The following is a 15,445-nucleotide window of genomic DNA, read 5'->3' as shown; positions in this document are numbered from 1 at the left end:
AAAACTTGTTGTCTATCGGTTAATTCAACTGTTTTATATAAGCAACAACTTTGAAAGTGTTGTCTAAAACTTGTTGACTAAAAACATAATTAAATTATTTAAATTTACTATTATATTCATATGGTGATACAATTGTAGTTATCATGCTTTACGCAACATTCTCGATAAATTAAACTAAACACAATAATCTCATAATAAAATGTTCCATATATCTTCAAGTCTAATTATTTAATTGTCAATAATATTCTAATTTGCATAATACACATGGTACATAATGTATTTTTCAAGATAGATCCATGCGATAAGTAGAAGTTAACTTTACAAAATAGATCAAAACGAAATAAACTACAAGTTAACTTGTTACAAAAAGCAAAACATAATCTTCCATGCTTGAATCAATATTGGTCTTCATCACCATCTTGAAATTCATCATCTTGAGGATCATTTTGAGAACAATCAAGATTATCTTCTTGATCATAAGCAGCATCATCATCATCATCTTGAGGATTATCATCATCTTGAGGATCATCATCATCTTGATCATGATCATTTTCATTTCTAACCTAAAAGTATATGAAAATATAATACAAATCAAACTAACAATAGCAAAATTAAATACAAATCAAGCCTAAAAGTCAAAAGCAGCCCTGCTATATATAACATCCAAAAACTCAGGTAAAGCAACAACCAAAACTCGGGCACACACAGAACAAACTCATCATCTTGACAGACAAAACATATGTTCACAAAAACCACAATATCTAACAAAACAAATAATATCCAACAAAACTAACAGTTCACAAGTAGATGTCCCATAAAGACAATATCCAACAAACTACCATTTCCAACATAATTGTTTTTCCCAGTTTGCTGTCTTTCCATTGATCCATCTTCAATCATTGTTTTTTTCATGGGCTGCTCCTTTGGCTCTTGAATTTGTGTAGGTACCGGTCCTCTACCTTGAGCCAAACTTTGCCCTTTTGAATCTTGAATCTTCAACCCTTTGTGTTTTGTCATGGAAACTTCCTTTTCTACACTCCTTTCAGCAATAACATTAGGTTGAGTCCTACTCGCATTGTCTGAAATTTTTTTCTTTGGATTAGGCTTCGTGACTGGCTCTTTAATCGAATTCAAATTTGTTTTCGCAGTTGTTGCAAACATAGATAACTTGAACGGTTGAGTAGTTGGTGGCTGATTTTGTTTGTTACTAGGAGCTCCAACTTTAGTTATAGATGCATTCGTTTGTTGAAGATTGGCCATTCCCTCCTCACGCTTGATTTTGTAACGCTTAGCCAATAATTCATTGCTTGACTTGAACTGTGGAAGCTCCAAACTGGAAGCACCCCTTTGATTCTTGACATGAGATTTCATATTTGTATTGTTGTTTGCTTCCTTTTTCATTTGTTCTGAAAGTATTTAAACACAAAAAAATTAGAGAAACGTCTACACATAATGCACTAACTAACAACCAAAACAGCATAAAATCATAGACACACCAGCACTACCACAATTAATGCATAAAAATCACAGACACACCAGTCCTGAAGGTACACAAATAGATTATGCAAGACAAGCCCTGAAGGCACACAATAGATTATTCATAACAATATTATAAATCAAACAATGAAGGATGTACCGGAAGATTTCTTGTCTAGTAGAAATTGTTAGAACATAAAGAATTCTTTTAAATCTAATGTAAAGATAACTCATGTTACATCAAATGATAAAAAAAAAACCTTATATTACGTTACCAGTTAGAAGCCGTCTAGATGAAAACTGCTTGAGAAACACTGTCCTGTGAGTACTGCTACCCTGAAAATAAAAATAGGAAACATATAAAAGTAGCCAAAATACTATGTAGTGGAAATTAATTAGCAAAGTGTATTTGGGTGAGATAACATATCACAAAGTACTTACGTGTGCTATATAATCCCCCTCCCCTGTTTCTATTATTTTAACAAAGCTAATTAACAATCTCTTTGATTAGTGTGTGTGTGAACCCATTGATATATATGTTCAGTAGCTTTATTTCCATACTACTTTGCTCCAAATATTTGTTACTTTTATTAGTCCCTCTATAGAAATAAACACATAAAAGCTAGAGCTTGAAGCTCAAACAATGCTAATGGTATCTCATCAAAATTAAATCAATTGTCCTACTATATCTAGATGAGGACTACAAGGTCCAAACATGTATGATGGCTCATTTTGTTGACGGCAACATAACCATATGCAAATCTAAAAATTGTCAAGTATAATAAAATTCTATTAGTCACACTTCAATTTTACACTTAAATTACATTACCAATATGAAGCACAGACACAGAAACTGATACTGAACACGACACGGACACATCGACACCGATAATAATTTGAGAAAATAACACAGTTCAATGTAATTATAAGTGTCGGTGTGTCGGTGTTCGACATGGACGCGTGTCCGACACCGGGACACGCCTAATCCGAGATGTGTATGTGCTTCATATTAATTACTTAAGAACCTTGCTATGTTAAAGTAAACATATTGTCTCCATTGTTTCAGATTCAATGACCAGAATATTCTTAAAGCAAAAAAAAAAACGCATAAACAAAGATGTGAAGGCATGTGTGTGAAATATTTAAGAGCCACAAAAATGAGATGAAATGCTTTAGAAAACCCTAGGTACAGAGCATAATAATGAAGTTTCTCATGTTTTCTTCTACCAAGGGAAACCCTAACAAAGAAAAAGGTTTTATTCACTTGAGATAAATGAAATATTACAAACCTGACCTTCAATCACAACCAACTGAGAGCTTCAATCACAACCAGTTGAGAGCTTCAATCTTTGTTTTGATTACAAACCCGAGTAAATCGATGAAAAAGGATTAGGGTTTTTTGTGAGAATAGTTCACGCGATGGAGGAAGAGGAAGAAATCGATGGAATGGGAACAATGGAAGGGGAACGATGGAAGAAGAGGAAGGAATTGATGGAAGAAGCTTAGTTCACGCGATGGATGAAGAAGCTTGGTTGAGTCTCCATTGTTTGTGATTGCGTTAAGTTTTTGGGTGAAGAGAGAGAACTGTGTTTTTTGTTTGAGTTTGGTGTTTTCTTTTTGCCTATTAATGTGTCTAAATTTTTTATTTTAAAATTTAATAAAAAAAAGAGGGAATCTTAGAAAAAAAGAGTGGGAGAATTTAGCGCCCAATGAATTTGACAAAATTGAAATGTATGACTTTGGTCAACAGTTTTATAAATTTTTAAGCAACAGTTTTAAGATGGTGGGCTAAATTGGATAAAAAACCGTTGCTACAATAGGTTTAATCTACCGTTCACAAGGGTTGCCTATAGGATATGAAAAGTCAACAGTTTTATGTAGTCAACACGCGTAAAACCGTTGCCCCAAATAAATAGCCAACGCTTTTACAAGAGAAGTGAACAAAGTATAAAAATTTGGCAACAGGAACAAAAGCGTTGTCTGTGACCCCTTATTTCAACGGTTTTTCAGGCGTTGCCTATAAATTCGTTGCCTAAAGCTAAAAATGCTGTAGTGAGGCCCGGCTCCGAATGTTAAGAATAGAAGCTTTAATAAAAAAAATGCAAAAAATTTAGAAAGAATAATTTTTATTTAAATTGTAAATAACATTAATGACATAAAAAATTGTCATCCTTATAACTAACATACAAAATATTCATATTTTAATCAATCACGACAAAATACATTTTAACTACGTAAACGCAACACTTAACTTCTATAGTAGTTTTTGAAGTAAATTCATCTAAATAAATCTTCATATTGTATTTTTTTTGTTCACTTTATGTTTTTTCCGGAAGCTTAGCCATTTTAGTTGGGCCTTTGAAATTATTTTTTAACAAAGACAGGTTAAAAAAAATATTGAGTTCTTATTTTATTTTTGTGAATCAATTTTTTTCATATTTTTGCAGAGAACTACTGCCATATAAATTTTTGTTGAGACCCCAATAAAATTGAGGCCCGGCTACGTAGCACACCCTGCACATGCTAATAGCCGGCCTGTCTCCAACCAGGCCATGTGTTATTATTACATCATTAAATTGCAACATCTTTTCTCTTCTATTTATCAATGACTAATATCCATTAAAAAATTTACTCCCTCCGTCCCAATTTGATTGTTACAGTTGACTATTTCACGTATGCTGATGTATAACTTTGACGATTAATATTTTAATTGTATAATAGTAAAAATTATAAAAATTTGATTTTTTGAAAATATTTATCGAGACGAATCAAACAACATCTTATATGCTAATATTTATTTTTTGTTTATTAGTAGAAAAATAAGGTTAAAGCAACATGTGTAAATAGTGCACAACAGTCAATTGTGTCAATCAAATTGGGACGAAGGAAGTATATTGAATATATAAGATGATGAGTTATTCCCTCTGGATTAAATTTTTATTTTCTGAACGAATATAATATTCACAATATTTATGTACCAAAAAGAATGAATATAATATTCACAATACATAATATGGGCATCTAAAGTTAGAGGGAAAATTGTGTTACATAAAATTGGAAAATTGATGTTGTTGCATTAGGTCAAATCTGATTTTCAAGCAACAGCTAACTAAAAATCTCCTCAAAATGCAAGTGGTAAGCTTATCATTCATTCATTATACTCAATTTTAGCAATGAGTTTGATGTTGGTGCATGATTGATTACATGGTGGTTTCTATTCCTTAATTATTAATTGGTGATTTTTTTGTGTCTTTAACATCCATGCTATTGGCTCACCCAATAAAATTTTGTTGGGTTGATTAGGAATTGTATCATGATAATTAGGATTTAGCACTTCGGTTGTTAATTTAAGGATTTGTAGCTATGGTCAATTTTTAGTTGTACTGATTTGGGCCATTTGGTTAATGCAACCACTGTGTATTATTAAGTTGTAGTGTCTATATCCAAATTGAAAAAATTTACAAACCCAGATCTTAGGTGGCTAAATAGGTACATAAGGTTGGTTCATTGCTGCATTAATACTTCTTTTAAAGATATTATAATATCATGTCATGCACTTCATATCTTTCCCACTAAAACAGCTAACCTTTCATACCCCTCTTGTTGAAAAATTATCTTCATTTTTTTTTTTCTAAGAAAAAAAAATGAATAATTGGATTTTACATAGTTAAAAACAAAGTTTTTAGTATATTTATGAACCGTTGAAAACAGGGTTTTATTGATGTTAAATATCAACCGACTTTGTAGAATTAAGTTTCATTCGTACCAATGTAATTTTTGTGCAGCTTAAAGAAATAAGTACATCATCTATAATGAACTAATTCAAGTAACAAGTAATTTGGGCCTGTAAATAGGGATACAAGTTTTCCGACAAATATTTATCACCGCAAAATGGTGGTGAAAATTTTATAATAACAAAAGAAAAAAAAAAGAAATAAATACATTATATTATGTCATCTTTATTATTTTTAGAAATGTTTTGAATATGCCAAATAATTATCATTTTCATAACGTATACTAATTCTCACTAATTCCTCAAAAGTGAAAAAGTTATCTAAAAGGAGTTATTATTTGACAAATCACCAAAATAATGTATAGAAACAAAATCCTATTCCAATAGTACAAATAAATTCAGCTAAGTTTCCATCTCATGTTAAGTTTCAAGTACAATAAAACCGTGTATCTCACTCACCTACTTTCACTCTCATAGGAAATTCAATCTTAACCGTATATTACTATTTAAAGAAACTTCACTTAATTCAACCTTAACCATATATTTCTATTTAAGAAACCTTTTAAACAACCTCTTCCTTGTTTGTATAAAGATAATTTTTTTATCCCCCAATCGTTAGTTGGTTCAATAGTGATTAGCGCTGAATTTAATAGGAAAGATCACGGTTCGATTACCATAATTGCGATCAAGAGAGAGCTGAAACCACTTGATGTTAAAACTGACGCCTGAACCAGATTAGGCGGTCCAGTGGGCCGGATACTTAGTGGTGAAAATCTGAAGGAAAAAAAATATTATGAAATCATATAACACTATAAATAGCAATTTTTACCAAAATTTCCTTCTTATATATAAAAAAACACTACCAAAAAGAAAAGTGACAAGAGTTAGAAATTTTCTAATTTCTATTAACATCTAAATCTACTTAGCTTACACTTAGAAGAAATTGAATGACAAAAAATGAGAAAGTAAATTTTTAGAGATTCCTCAAAAAATACAAAAAGACAAATGGGCATAGAGAAAAAATTCAAGAGGAAGAAAGAAGAAAGAAAGAAAGTTGTCCATGCAACTAAGAGTTAGGGTGCGTTTGGCCCTACTTTTTTTTGGTTTAAAAGTTACTTTAAACTTAAAGTTGAAAATAAGAAATTTTAAGTTAAAGTTGAAGTTGTTTGGTATTTTTTATTTTTTTCAACTTAATTAGTACTTTTAAGTTACAATCTGTTTGGTGAAATATTTCTATATTTTTTTTGACATTGAAATACAAATTTATCATAAATAACATGAAATTCAAAGAGTTTAAGAAATAATTCATAACTAAAAAAAAAATCATCACAATCTTATTGTAAAAAATAAATCATCACAATCTTAAACGATTTTGTTTTCCAACAATCTAGTGGCTATTTGATTTCTAGCTCTATCCATATAGCTCCCATCTTGTACTCTTCTAAGATTGTGTGAACTCATATCTTCATTAGTATTTCTTTCTTCTTCACGCTCCGGTATATACCCACGGTTTTGATCACACTTGTTAAATTCCACATCTTCAACACCACATATTCGAATGAAGTTATGGAGCGCTGTTGTTGCAACTATGATCTTTTGTTGTTTGATTAGTGGAAATGGTCTCATATCACATAAAATATGCCACCTCTTCTTCCAAACGCCAATTGTTCTTTCAATGACATTTCTCAATGAAGAATGTGCATGATTGAATACTTCACGTATGCCTTCTGCTGGACTTCCATCTCTAAAATCAGGAATATGATATCTTTCACCTTTATATGGTGATAAATATCCTTTCATGTTTGGATATCCAGCATCAACTAAATAGTATTTTCCTATAAATATTTAAAACAAAAGTTATAGTTAGTTTATGTGAAAAAATGATTCTGATAAATATATAAATGACAAATTTTATTTATAATATAAATATTAGTCGTACCTTCAGGAGGATGAGGGAAAACACTTTTCATTTCTTCAATAACAGACGAAAGAATACGAGTGTCATGTGCAGTACCAGGCCATCCAACAACAACAAAAGTGATTAACATATCAAAGTTACACACTAACATGACGTTCTGTGTTGGATATCCCTTTCTTCCAATATAGGGAATTTGATCTTTAGTGGGAACAATTGCAGGAATATGTGTTCCATCTATAGCACCGATGCATCCTTCAAAGTATGGCCAATACCTTCGATCATCCTTGATTTTGGAGGGAATTTCTACAAAGTTAAAATCTGGAGGCTTCACAATTTCTTTTGCTAGTAAACATAAACTTTCTAGAACTTCAGTAAACTTCCTACTTACGGTCTCTCCCGACTTTCCAAATTTATTTTGAATATTTCGATTAGTTTCACTATGCGCACAACTCCAAAGAAACATAGCAAGTGCCTCCAATGACGTCATTTCTTTAGATGGGTGCAACCATCCCCTACTCACTAATAATTTTTCAAGTTTCAATATAGCATGAGTTTCCATTCTAAACATGTTATAACTTTCACCTGGAGTGTTAAGAGTTTCTCGAACCCAAGTCCATCCATGAGAATAAAGAAATCTATTACCTTGCTTCAATAGGTACTTCATATAATAGTCATATGCAATTATTGCTGCCCCGTAACATATTTTATAAAACTTACATTTTCTTTTTTTAACTTTTCTTGAATGCTCATTGATTTGATTAGAAGACATCTGAAAATAATTTGAAAACAATGAAATTACCAAATGTTAATACATATAAATTAAAGTAGCTCAAATGCATAAATAGTAATGCAAAATCTCAACAAAAGTACCACAAAATAAAATAACAAATTAATTCGAAGCTTAAGCTTAAGCTAATTATTGGATAAAACACAAAGCAAGATCTAAACCTAAAGCATAAATCTCAAGCTTAAGCTAATTATTGGATAAAGCATAAAGCTAATATTTTGCAATATAATATTTAAACTACCCGATCAATATAGTTTGTTGCCTATATCTTTATCATCAAATGATAAATATAAAATATAAACGAAATAGAAAAATATCTATTAGGGAGGTTGGGTTTCTGTTTCGGTTCTGATTTGTTCTTTTTAATTTTTTGTGTTATTCATAGGGAGTTGGTTGCTAGTTAAGGCTATTGGTTTTGTATGTGAGGCACGAATCATCTTGTTTCATTAGATCTGGTTGCTATTGGTTCTACTCTTATTGATCTAGGCATGTCTTACAACTATTTAATTTATTGATATCTCTTTGCCTTTCGGAAAAAATGCAAGAATAAATAAATAAATTTTACAACATAGATAATAGGTGATAAAGAACAAATAGACAAAAAAGAAATAGATAGAAATCAAGGAATAAAAGAACAAAAACTGGATGATGTAGATCTCAAATAATTGCATAAAGTAAAAAAAATTAAACTAATCAACAAAAAGACAAAAAAATATGAATTAAACAAATGAAAAAAGAAATTCATACCTGCAATCTGCAACACAGCAGGCGGCGTGAGGGTTTTGGGGTAGTGTGGTGCAAAGAAAAAGTAATAATATATAGCACAATGAGAACAATAGGGTAATCAATTTTAGCGGGAATAGCTACCTAAAATAAAATAAAAAGCGGGAACTGTGCTAAAAATTAAAATAAAATATAAAGTGGCACACACGGGAATCGATGAGCAGACTTGGAGAGTGAAACCTCCGTATAAGTTAGTTTAAAGTTGGTTTTATCTTCTTTTTTTTTAAGTCACTTATATTGTATTTTCAACACTACAAAAAAGACACTTTTTATTTTAAGAACTTAATTAAAATTATGTTTGGCCCTACTTCCACTTAAAAGAAGTAGTAAAGTAGAAAAAAAGTCGGGCCAAACGGACCCTTACTATCAAAAAGGAAAGGAGAAGTTGAAAATTGAAAAAACAACATGTAGGAAGTTACCATGTCCTACTCAATATTGGAACAACTTGCACAAATTACACTAGATAATAAATTGTGTAAAGAGGGAGAACAAAATTGTTGGTTTTCATTTTTTGTCAATGAGAAGGGCATTTTGGTCCAATGTTTATTAAATAGGTTTAACCTTGATCAAACATGATTATTGATTAGTGATCCTTACATTATTGTTTGGTAGATGTTTGTGCAGAACACATTCAATTATGTACATGATTCCATCTTTTAATTAAAAATAAAAAACAATAGAAAATTCAAAATCAAGAGTATAATTTACACAAGGACCTTAATGATCATTGATATAATGTCACCAATAGTATATAAATTTCTAGACCAACTTTTTTTAAAAAAATCCTTATAGTTACACTTTAAAAGATTACATTCTTAATTCTTAAGCAAATTGAAAATTTCAAAACCAATTATTTTAAAGTCTAACTAAAATTTTGTCACTTATATAAATCATGATATATATCCACTACAAATACTACAAAAGGTATCATTCAACTTATAAACATTAGAATTTATAATGTTTATGAGCCATACCTACTTGATCTAGTATATAAAAAAGTAGTGGCAATTGGAAAATATATAGTGATGTAACTATAAGACACAAATCTATATAAAAAATCATTTTTGACAAACATATACTAGATAACATGAAATTCAGAACCTAAAATGTATGGAATATTCAACATGTCAAAGAAGAGATAGACAATTCAGAACCTAAAAAGTCTTCCAAAAGTATATATATTTCCCACATGATAAATATAGAAAGCATGATGTAACCTTTTCAACTCATTCTATAACCTCTAGTATCTATTTTAACATTTTTTTAGTCATGACCAAAACATACTATGCTTTAACTTCACTCCTACTCAAAAATGCATAAAACCTTACCTCTCTAAATTTTTTCTACAATGTCCTCATCATTCTGTTGCATTATGCACTAATTCATTCCCTCTTTTTTTTTCCTTACTTTTAAGATTATTTTTTCACTCCTTTCTTCATGATCCCTTCTGGAATAATGAAGGTTCATAGAGGAAAAATGCCTTTCTCCATCATTATCATCACAATTTGTGTTCTTGTTTTCATAGTTGTTTTGTATGCTGAGAGACTCAGTTTTATTTCTTCTAACTCCATTTTCAAGTTTAAACCTTGTCCAAGAAAGAACACTAAACCAAATAAACCAAAATCAAGTAAGTTGGCTTCAAAAATGCCACAACTATATACTCATCTCTTTGCTTAATACTACTAATCAATTAAATATTGGGTGTAACGGTTCAAATGGGACCGATTAGTTTGATTCCCATTTGAACTAACATGTTAGACCCAATCTTTTCATAGTTGTTTGTTCCAATACTTTTTAAATAGTAGTCACGTTTGAATGTTTTCACCTGTTTGTTACGGTTTTAGACAAAATGAGAATCTTAAGGAAAAGAAAAATCGAAAATTACTTTAAATGAAAAGCTTCTCTTCAAAATCATTTCTGATAGATATTTTTTGTTAAAAAAAAAAAAGTGATTTTCATTAGGTAGACAAACACAAAATAGCTTCTATTTTTCTTAAACAATCTCTAAATTATTGAAAGTCAATATCACTCTTTTTTATACTCTGTCCGGTCCTCAATATAAGAAATGAGGTTCATTGAACAACTAATGTATCTGACTTATAATATAGACCATATACATTATTAGTTGTTCAATGAACCTAAAAAGTAATTTGTTTCTTATATTTAGGACAAGAGCGATAACAAATGGAGCCTTAAATTTATAATGCAATGATGTGTATCATATTCTGATTATCCTAGCAGGTGATAAAAAAGTTGATGAGGAGATTGTAAATACAACATGGATTGATGACAGATTTGAATTTGACTCAGAAGAATGCAACATTGCCAATGGAAAATGGGTTTTTAACCAATCAATAAAACCTATCTACACTGACATAACTTGTCCATATATAGATAGACAATTTTCTTGTATAAAAAATGGTAGAAATGATTCTGATTACCAACATTGGGAGTGGCAGCCAGAAGATTGTACCTTGCCAAGGTAAGTTCTACACTCCAAACAAGTTTTAATTGTGATTTTCAAAACTTGTTTTATAGATGTGTTTGTTTGGATGATGCAAGTGTATTGAAATTTTTAATTTTTAATTTTTTTTTTGTAGTTTTAATCCTATGTTGGCACTTAAAAAGCTTCAAGGGAAAAGGTTACTATTTGTAGGGGATTCACTGCAAAGAAATCAATGGGAATCTTTTATCTGTTTGGTAGAATGGATTATACCTGAAAAGAAGAAATCTATGCATAGAGGACTTGTTCATTCAGTCTTCAAAGCTAAGGTATTGATGCATACTCATACTCAATAATCTATTAATACGATATTATCAGAGGCTATTTTCCACTTGATTCCGGTTGTATTGTAGTCTGATTGAATCGGATTAAACTGGTTGAACTGCGATTGGACCGTAGTTGGTTTAATCCGTTTTGATGGTTAAATCATGGTTAAATCGACTGAACCAATTGAACCATGATATGAAGGTCTCAGCTGTTTGATTTTTGTCCGGTTTTTAAAACATTGCTGCTAATACTTGAATGAGTTGTGACAGGAATACAATGCTACTATAGAATTCTATTGGGCCCCATATTTGGTAGAATCCAACACTGACATAAAAATCATTGGAGATACAAAGAAAAGGATAATTAAAGTTGATGCTATTAAAGAGAGAGCAACAAATTGGACAGGAGTAGATATCCTTGTTTTCAATACCTATGTTTGGTGGATGAGTGGTGCTAGGATTAAATCATTGTAAGCTTTCTTTAATACCTATGTTTGTTGTGCACAATCATTATCATGGTTTTATCATGGTTTTAAATTGTAGTTGTAGTTTTCCTGCGAACCTAAAATGAAGGAAAAAACTAGTTGATGTGGCCACACTTATGATTGTGATGTCGTTGCAGACACTTCTAAAACCGTTATATTGCAGCTCTAATTATGGTTGTGATGCGATTGTGGAAACATCTGAAAATGTTATATAGTGGCTGCATTTGAGGTCGAGCGCCGCAATTTAATACCATGATCAACATTCAATAATCACTTACACTATTGATGTTTCACTCTTTAACCAAAGGGATGAAAATGGTTTCTAACATCTTGTTTATAAACTTTAGATGGGGTTCATTTGCTAATGGACAAGAAGGGTATGAAGAATTTGACACACCAGTTGCTTACAAATTAGCTTTGAAGACTTGGGCTAATTGGGTTGACTCAACTATCAATCCAAACAAAACTAGAGTCTTCTTCACAACAATGTCACCTACACATACAAGGTCTCTCTCTTCTCAAAACTTTCAAGTTCAATTTTCTATAGAAACTTAATCTATCAGCTAAGCTAAGTATTTTTCTGGCTTAAATAACATTTCAGTCCCTATAATATACACTTGGTTTAAGTATGATTTTAGTACCTGCAATTATACTGTTTTTTTTTTTTTTGTTTTGTTTCGGTCCCTGTAAGTTCTTTTGTTTGGATTTAATTCCTGCAAATTAAACAAACAGTTGATTTTAGTCTCTAAAGTCATATGTGGCCTATGAAGTACGGACATCAGACACGACACAAACATTGACACGTCGATACAGATAATAATTTGAGAAAATGATCCAATTCAATGGAATCATATGTGTCGGTGTCGAACACCAATGCATGTCTGACACTAGGACACGCCTAATTCGAGAAGTGTCCGTGCTTCATTGTATGTGGCCTAATATAATCACGCCGTGTGGCCTAATAATCTAACATTAAGGACTAAAAACAACGATTTTTGAATTTACAAGGATTGAATCCAAACAAAAAACTTACAGAGATTAAAACCAAAAAACAATTAAATAACTATAATTGCAGGGACTAAAATCATATTTAAACCTTTACCCTTATTTTAGCTTAAATAACTATTTAGTCCCTAGAGATTTGTTAACAACTAAAATATCTTATTTATAGGAGTCAAGATTGGGGGAACATGAAAGATGAAAAATGCTTCAATGAGACAAAACCAGTAAGAAAAAAGAAGCATTGGGGAACAGGTTCTGATAAACGAATAATGAGTGTGGTAGCAAAAGTTGTGAAGAAAATGAAAGTTCCAGTTACATTTATCAACATAACACAAATATCAGAATATAGAATTGATGGTCATTCTTCAGTGTATACTGAAAATGGAGGAAAATTATTAAGTGAAGAAGAAAGAACTAATCCACAAAATGCAGATTGTATACATTGGTGTTTGCCTGGTGTTCCTGATACTTGGAATCAAATATTTTTGGCATTGTTGTAACAAAATGTCTTGCACAAAAATCTAATGTTGTTTTTTATTATTATTTTTTTTTATTTTGACTATTTTTATTTTTTTCTTGTGACATGAAGATGTCCACTCTTTTGTTTGTGTACATTAATCTTTTAATACCATTTGTGATATATGTAACAATTTTTTAATTGCTGAATGAAGGTTAATTATGCTTTTGCCTTAGTAAAACAAGCAAACTTTTGTTCTTTTTTCTTTGGCTTAATTATAGTTTTGGCCCCGAAGTTTTATAATTATGCGATTTTGGCCCCCAAGTTTCAATTTTGTAACCTCTTAAGTTTGACAATTGTGCGATCTTGGCCCCCCAAGTTTCAATTGTGCGAGCTTGGCCCCCAAATTTGTTTTTAATTTATTTTTAAAGAAAATATGACAAAATTAATATATTATTAATTTTAAATAAAAATAAATTTTAAATATTGGATAATACATACTTAATTGATTTTCTCTCATTCTCATTAGGTAAATATGACTATATATAGTCATGCATTTCAATAACAAATAGCACAACAACAATATTCTCATCAATATATCTTGTAAAGAAATCATATGTCTCTTTTTTTTTTTACGTATTAAATATGACTCTTTTTTTTATATAATAAATATGACTCTTTGAATCATATATATCGCGTGAGATTGAATATTATATATGATTGAAATACAAAATAGTTGTATATTTTAACCCGTATTATACTATGTATCTTTCTTTTCTTTTTCCAATATTCATGTATCTATTATATTTAAATGTCCAAATTCTTAATTTAACGGACAGAAATTTCGAAATTGCTAGGTCAGACGTCATTTCGTCAATCTACCTAAAAAACTTATTGTATTTAAATAATTGCCTAAAATTTTGTAATATTATTTTATTTTATCAAAATATAATAATTACTTATTTGTTTTTGTTTCTCACTTGTTTTCATCTATTCTTTTTCTATTGTTTTATTTTTATTTTTTCGCACCCCTGCATAAAAATACGAGACATTAACACGAGTACTAAAAATTATTATTTTTCTAACTCTTAATGTGCTTCCTACGTTACTCCGTCCCATTTTATAAATAAATATTCTCATCTATACTATTATAAAAAATAATCACAAGTGTAAGTAATTGTTGTTCATATTAGCATGAACTATTATAAAAAATTAAGCGTCACTCAACATAAGATATTGTATTTATCTATTATTAATATGACAAAATTGAACTTTTGAATTGACTAAAAAAAAGTTCCAATCGTTAGTGAAAACATGCGAGTTTAAGTGATTTTACTATTTTACAGGGAGTTCAATCGTGTAAACTCATTTTGACTTTCGGTTTTACTCAAAATGATTTTAGCTCCAATGTAACACGAAAGTCATACCTAAGACGTAGAATACATAGAGTTTACGATTTAAAACGAGTTTTTAACAACCTTGATTTCTATATTTCTCAAAGTACAACATTATATTATAAGCTTCACTTCTTTCCTTGTAACTAGAGCTGTAAAAAGGGCCTTAAGGGGCCGGCCCTTTAAGGGGCGGACCCACTTATTCCTGATTATTAATTTTATTTAAATTTTAAACACAGTTTTTTTAGGGTGCCGATCGTGGACAGTGCTGATTGAAGAAAACGAGAATAAGTTCACGACACTAGAAAAATTGTTTAAAATTTAAATAAAATTAATAATCAGGAATAAGTGGGTCCGCCCCTTAAAGGGCCGGCCCCTTAAGGCCCTTTTTACAGCTCTACTTGTAACTTCAATGCACGTTAATTCAGATTCGAACTTTTACGGTATATTATTATAAATATAAACAATATTCCCTTAACAAAAAAAGTATATAAACAATAACTCCTAACAAATATATTATTGTAAATATAAATTTAAAATACATTTAAATTTAAAATCTTCAAAAGATATTTTGGCATATTATTTTCAACACCTAAAAATTTTGGTATTTATTTAAAAATTATTTTTGGACCCTAATTTTT

At 30.3% G+C, this 15,445-nt stretch overlaps 3 protein-coding genes across 4 annotated transcripts; 1 reads left to right on the top strand and 2 right to left on the bottom strand.

The window, feature by feature from the left end:
• Nucleotides 1–395: 395 nt before the first annotated feature.
• LOC123891962 (eisosome protein SEG2-like) lies at nucleotides 396–1,401 on the bottom strand. Its single transcript, XM_045941824.1, has 2 exons — nucleotides 802–1,401; nucleotides 396–563 (listed from the first exon to the last, which is right to left on the bottom strand). Exons 1-2 carry the CDS (start codon nucleotides 1,399–1,401, stop codon nucleotides 396–398), a joined length of 768 nt encoding a protein of 255 aa, XP_045797780.1.
• A 5,107-nt stretch (nucleotides 1,402–6,508) lies between these two features.
• Nucleotides 6,509–7,891, bottom strand: LOC123891570 (putative nuclease HARBI1). Its single transcript, XM_045941452.1, has 2 exons — nucleotides 7,149–7,891; nucleotides 6,509–7,044 (listed from the first exon to the last, which is right to left on the bottom strand). Exons 1-2 carry the CDS (start codon nucleotides 7,789–7,791, stop codon nucleotides 6,572–6,574), a joined length of 1,116 nt encoding a protein of 371 aa, XP_045797408.1. The 5' UTR covers nucleotides 7,792–7,891; the 3' UTR covers nucleotides 6,509–6,571.
• A 2,101-nt stretch (nucleotides 7,892–9,992) lies between these two features.
• LOC123893225 (protein trichome birefringence-like 3) lies at nucleotides 9,993–13,619 on the top strand. 2 transcript variants are annotated; one of them, XM_045943162.1, is made up of 6 exons: nucleotides 9,993–10,324; nucleotides 10,936–11,179; nucleotides 11,298–11,469; nucleotides 11,737–11,936; nucleotides 12,299–12,457; nucleotides 13,123–13,619. In XM_045943162.1, the coding sequence occupies exons 1-6, from the start codon at nucleotides 10,135–10,137 to the stop codon at nucleotides 13,451–13,453; spliced, it is 1,296 nt and encodes a 431-aa protein (XP_045799118.1). In that variant the 5' UTR covers nucleotides 9,993–10,134; the 3' UTR covers nucleotides 13,454–13,619. The 2 variants fall into 2 exon arrangements, with proteins under 2 accessions (XP_045799118.1, XP_045799119.1); XM_045943163.1 differs by having other exon boundaries at nucleotides 9,996–10,324; nucleotides 10,939–11,179.
• The last annotated feature ends 1,826 nt before the right edge of the window (nucleotides 13,620–15,445 follow it).

This window comes from Trifolium pratense, linkage group LG6 (assembly GCF_020283565.1).
Source record: "Trifolium pratense cultivar HEN17-A07 linkage group LG6, ARS_RC_1.1, whole genome shotgun sequence".
NCBI lineage: Eukaryota > Viridiplantae > Streptophyta > Magnoliopsida > Fabales > Fabaceae > Trifolium > Trifolium pratense.
This window is presented reverse-complemented; position numbering and strand designations above follow the sequence as displayed.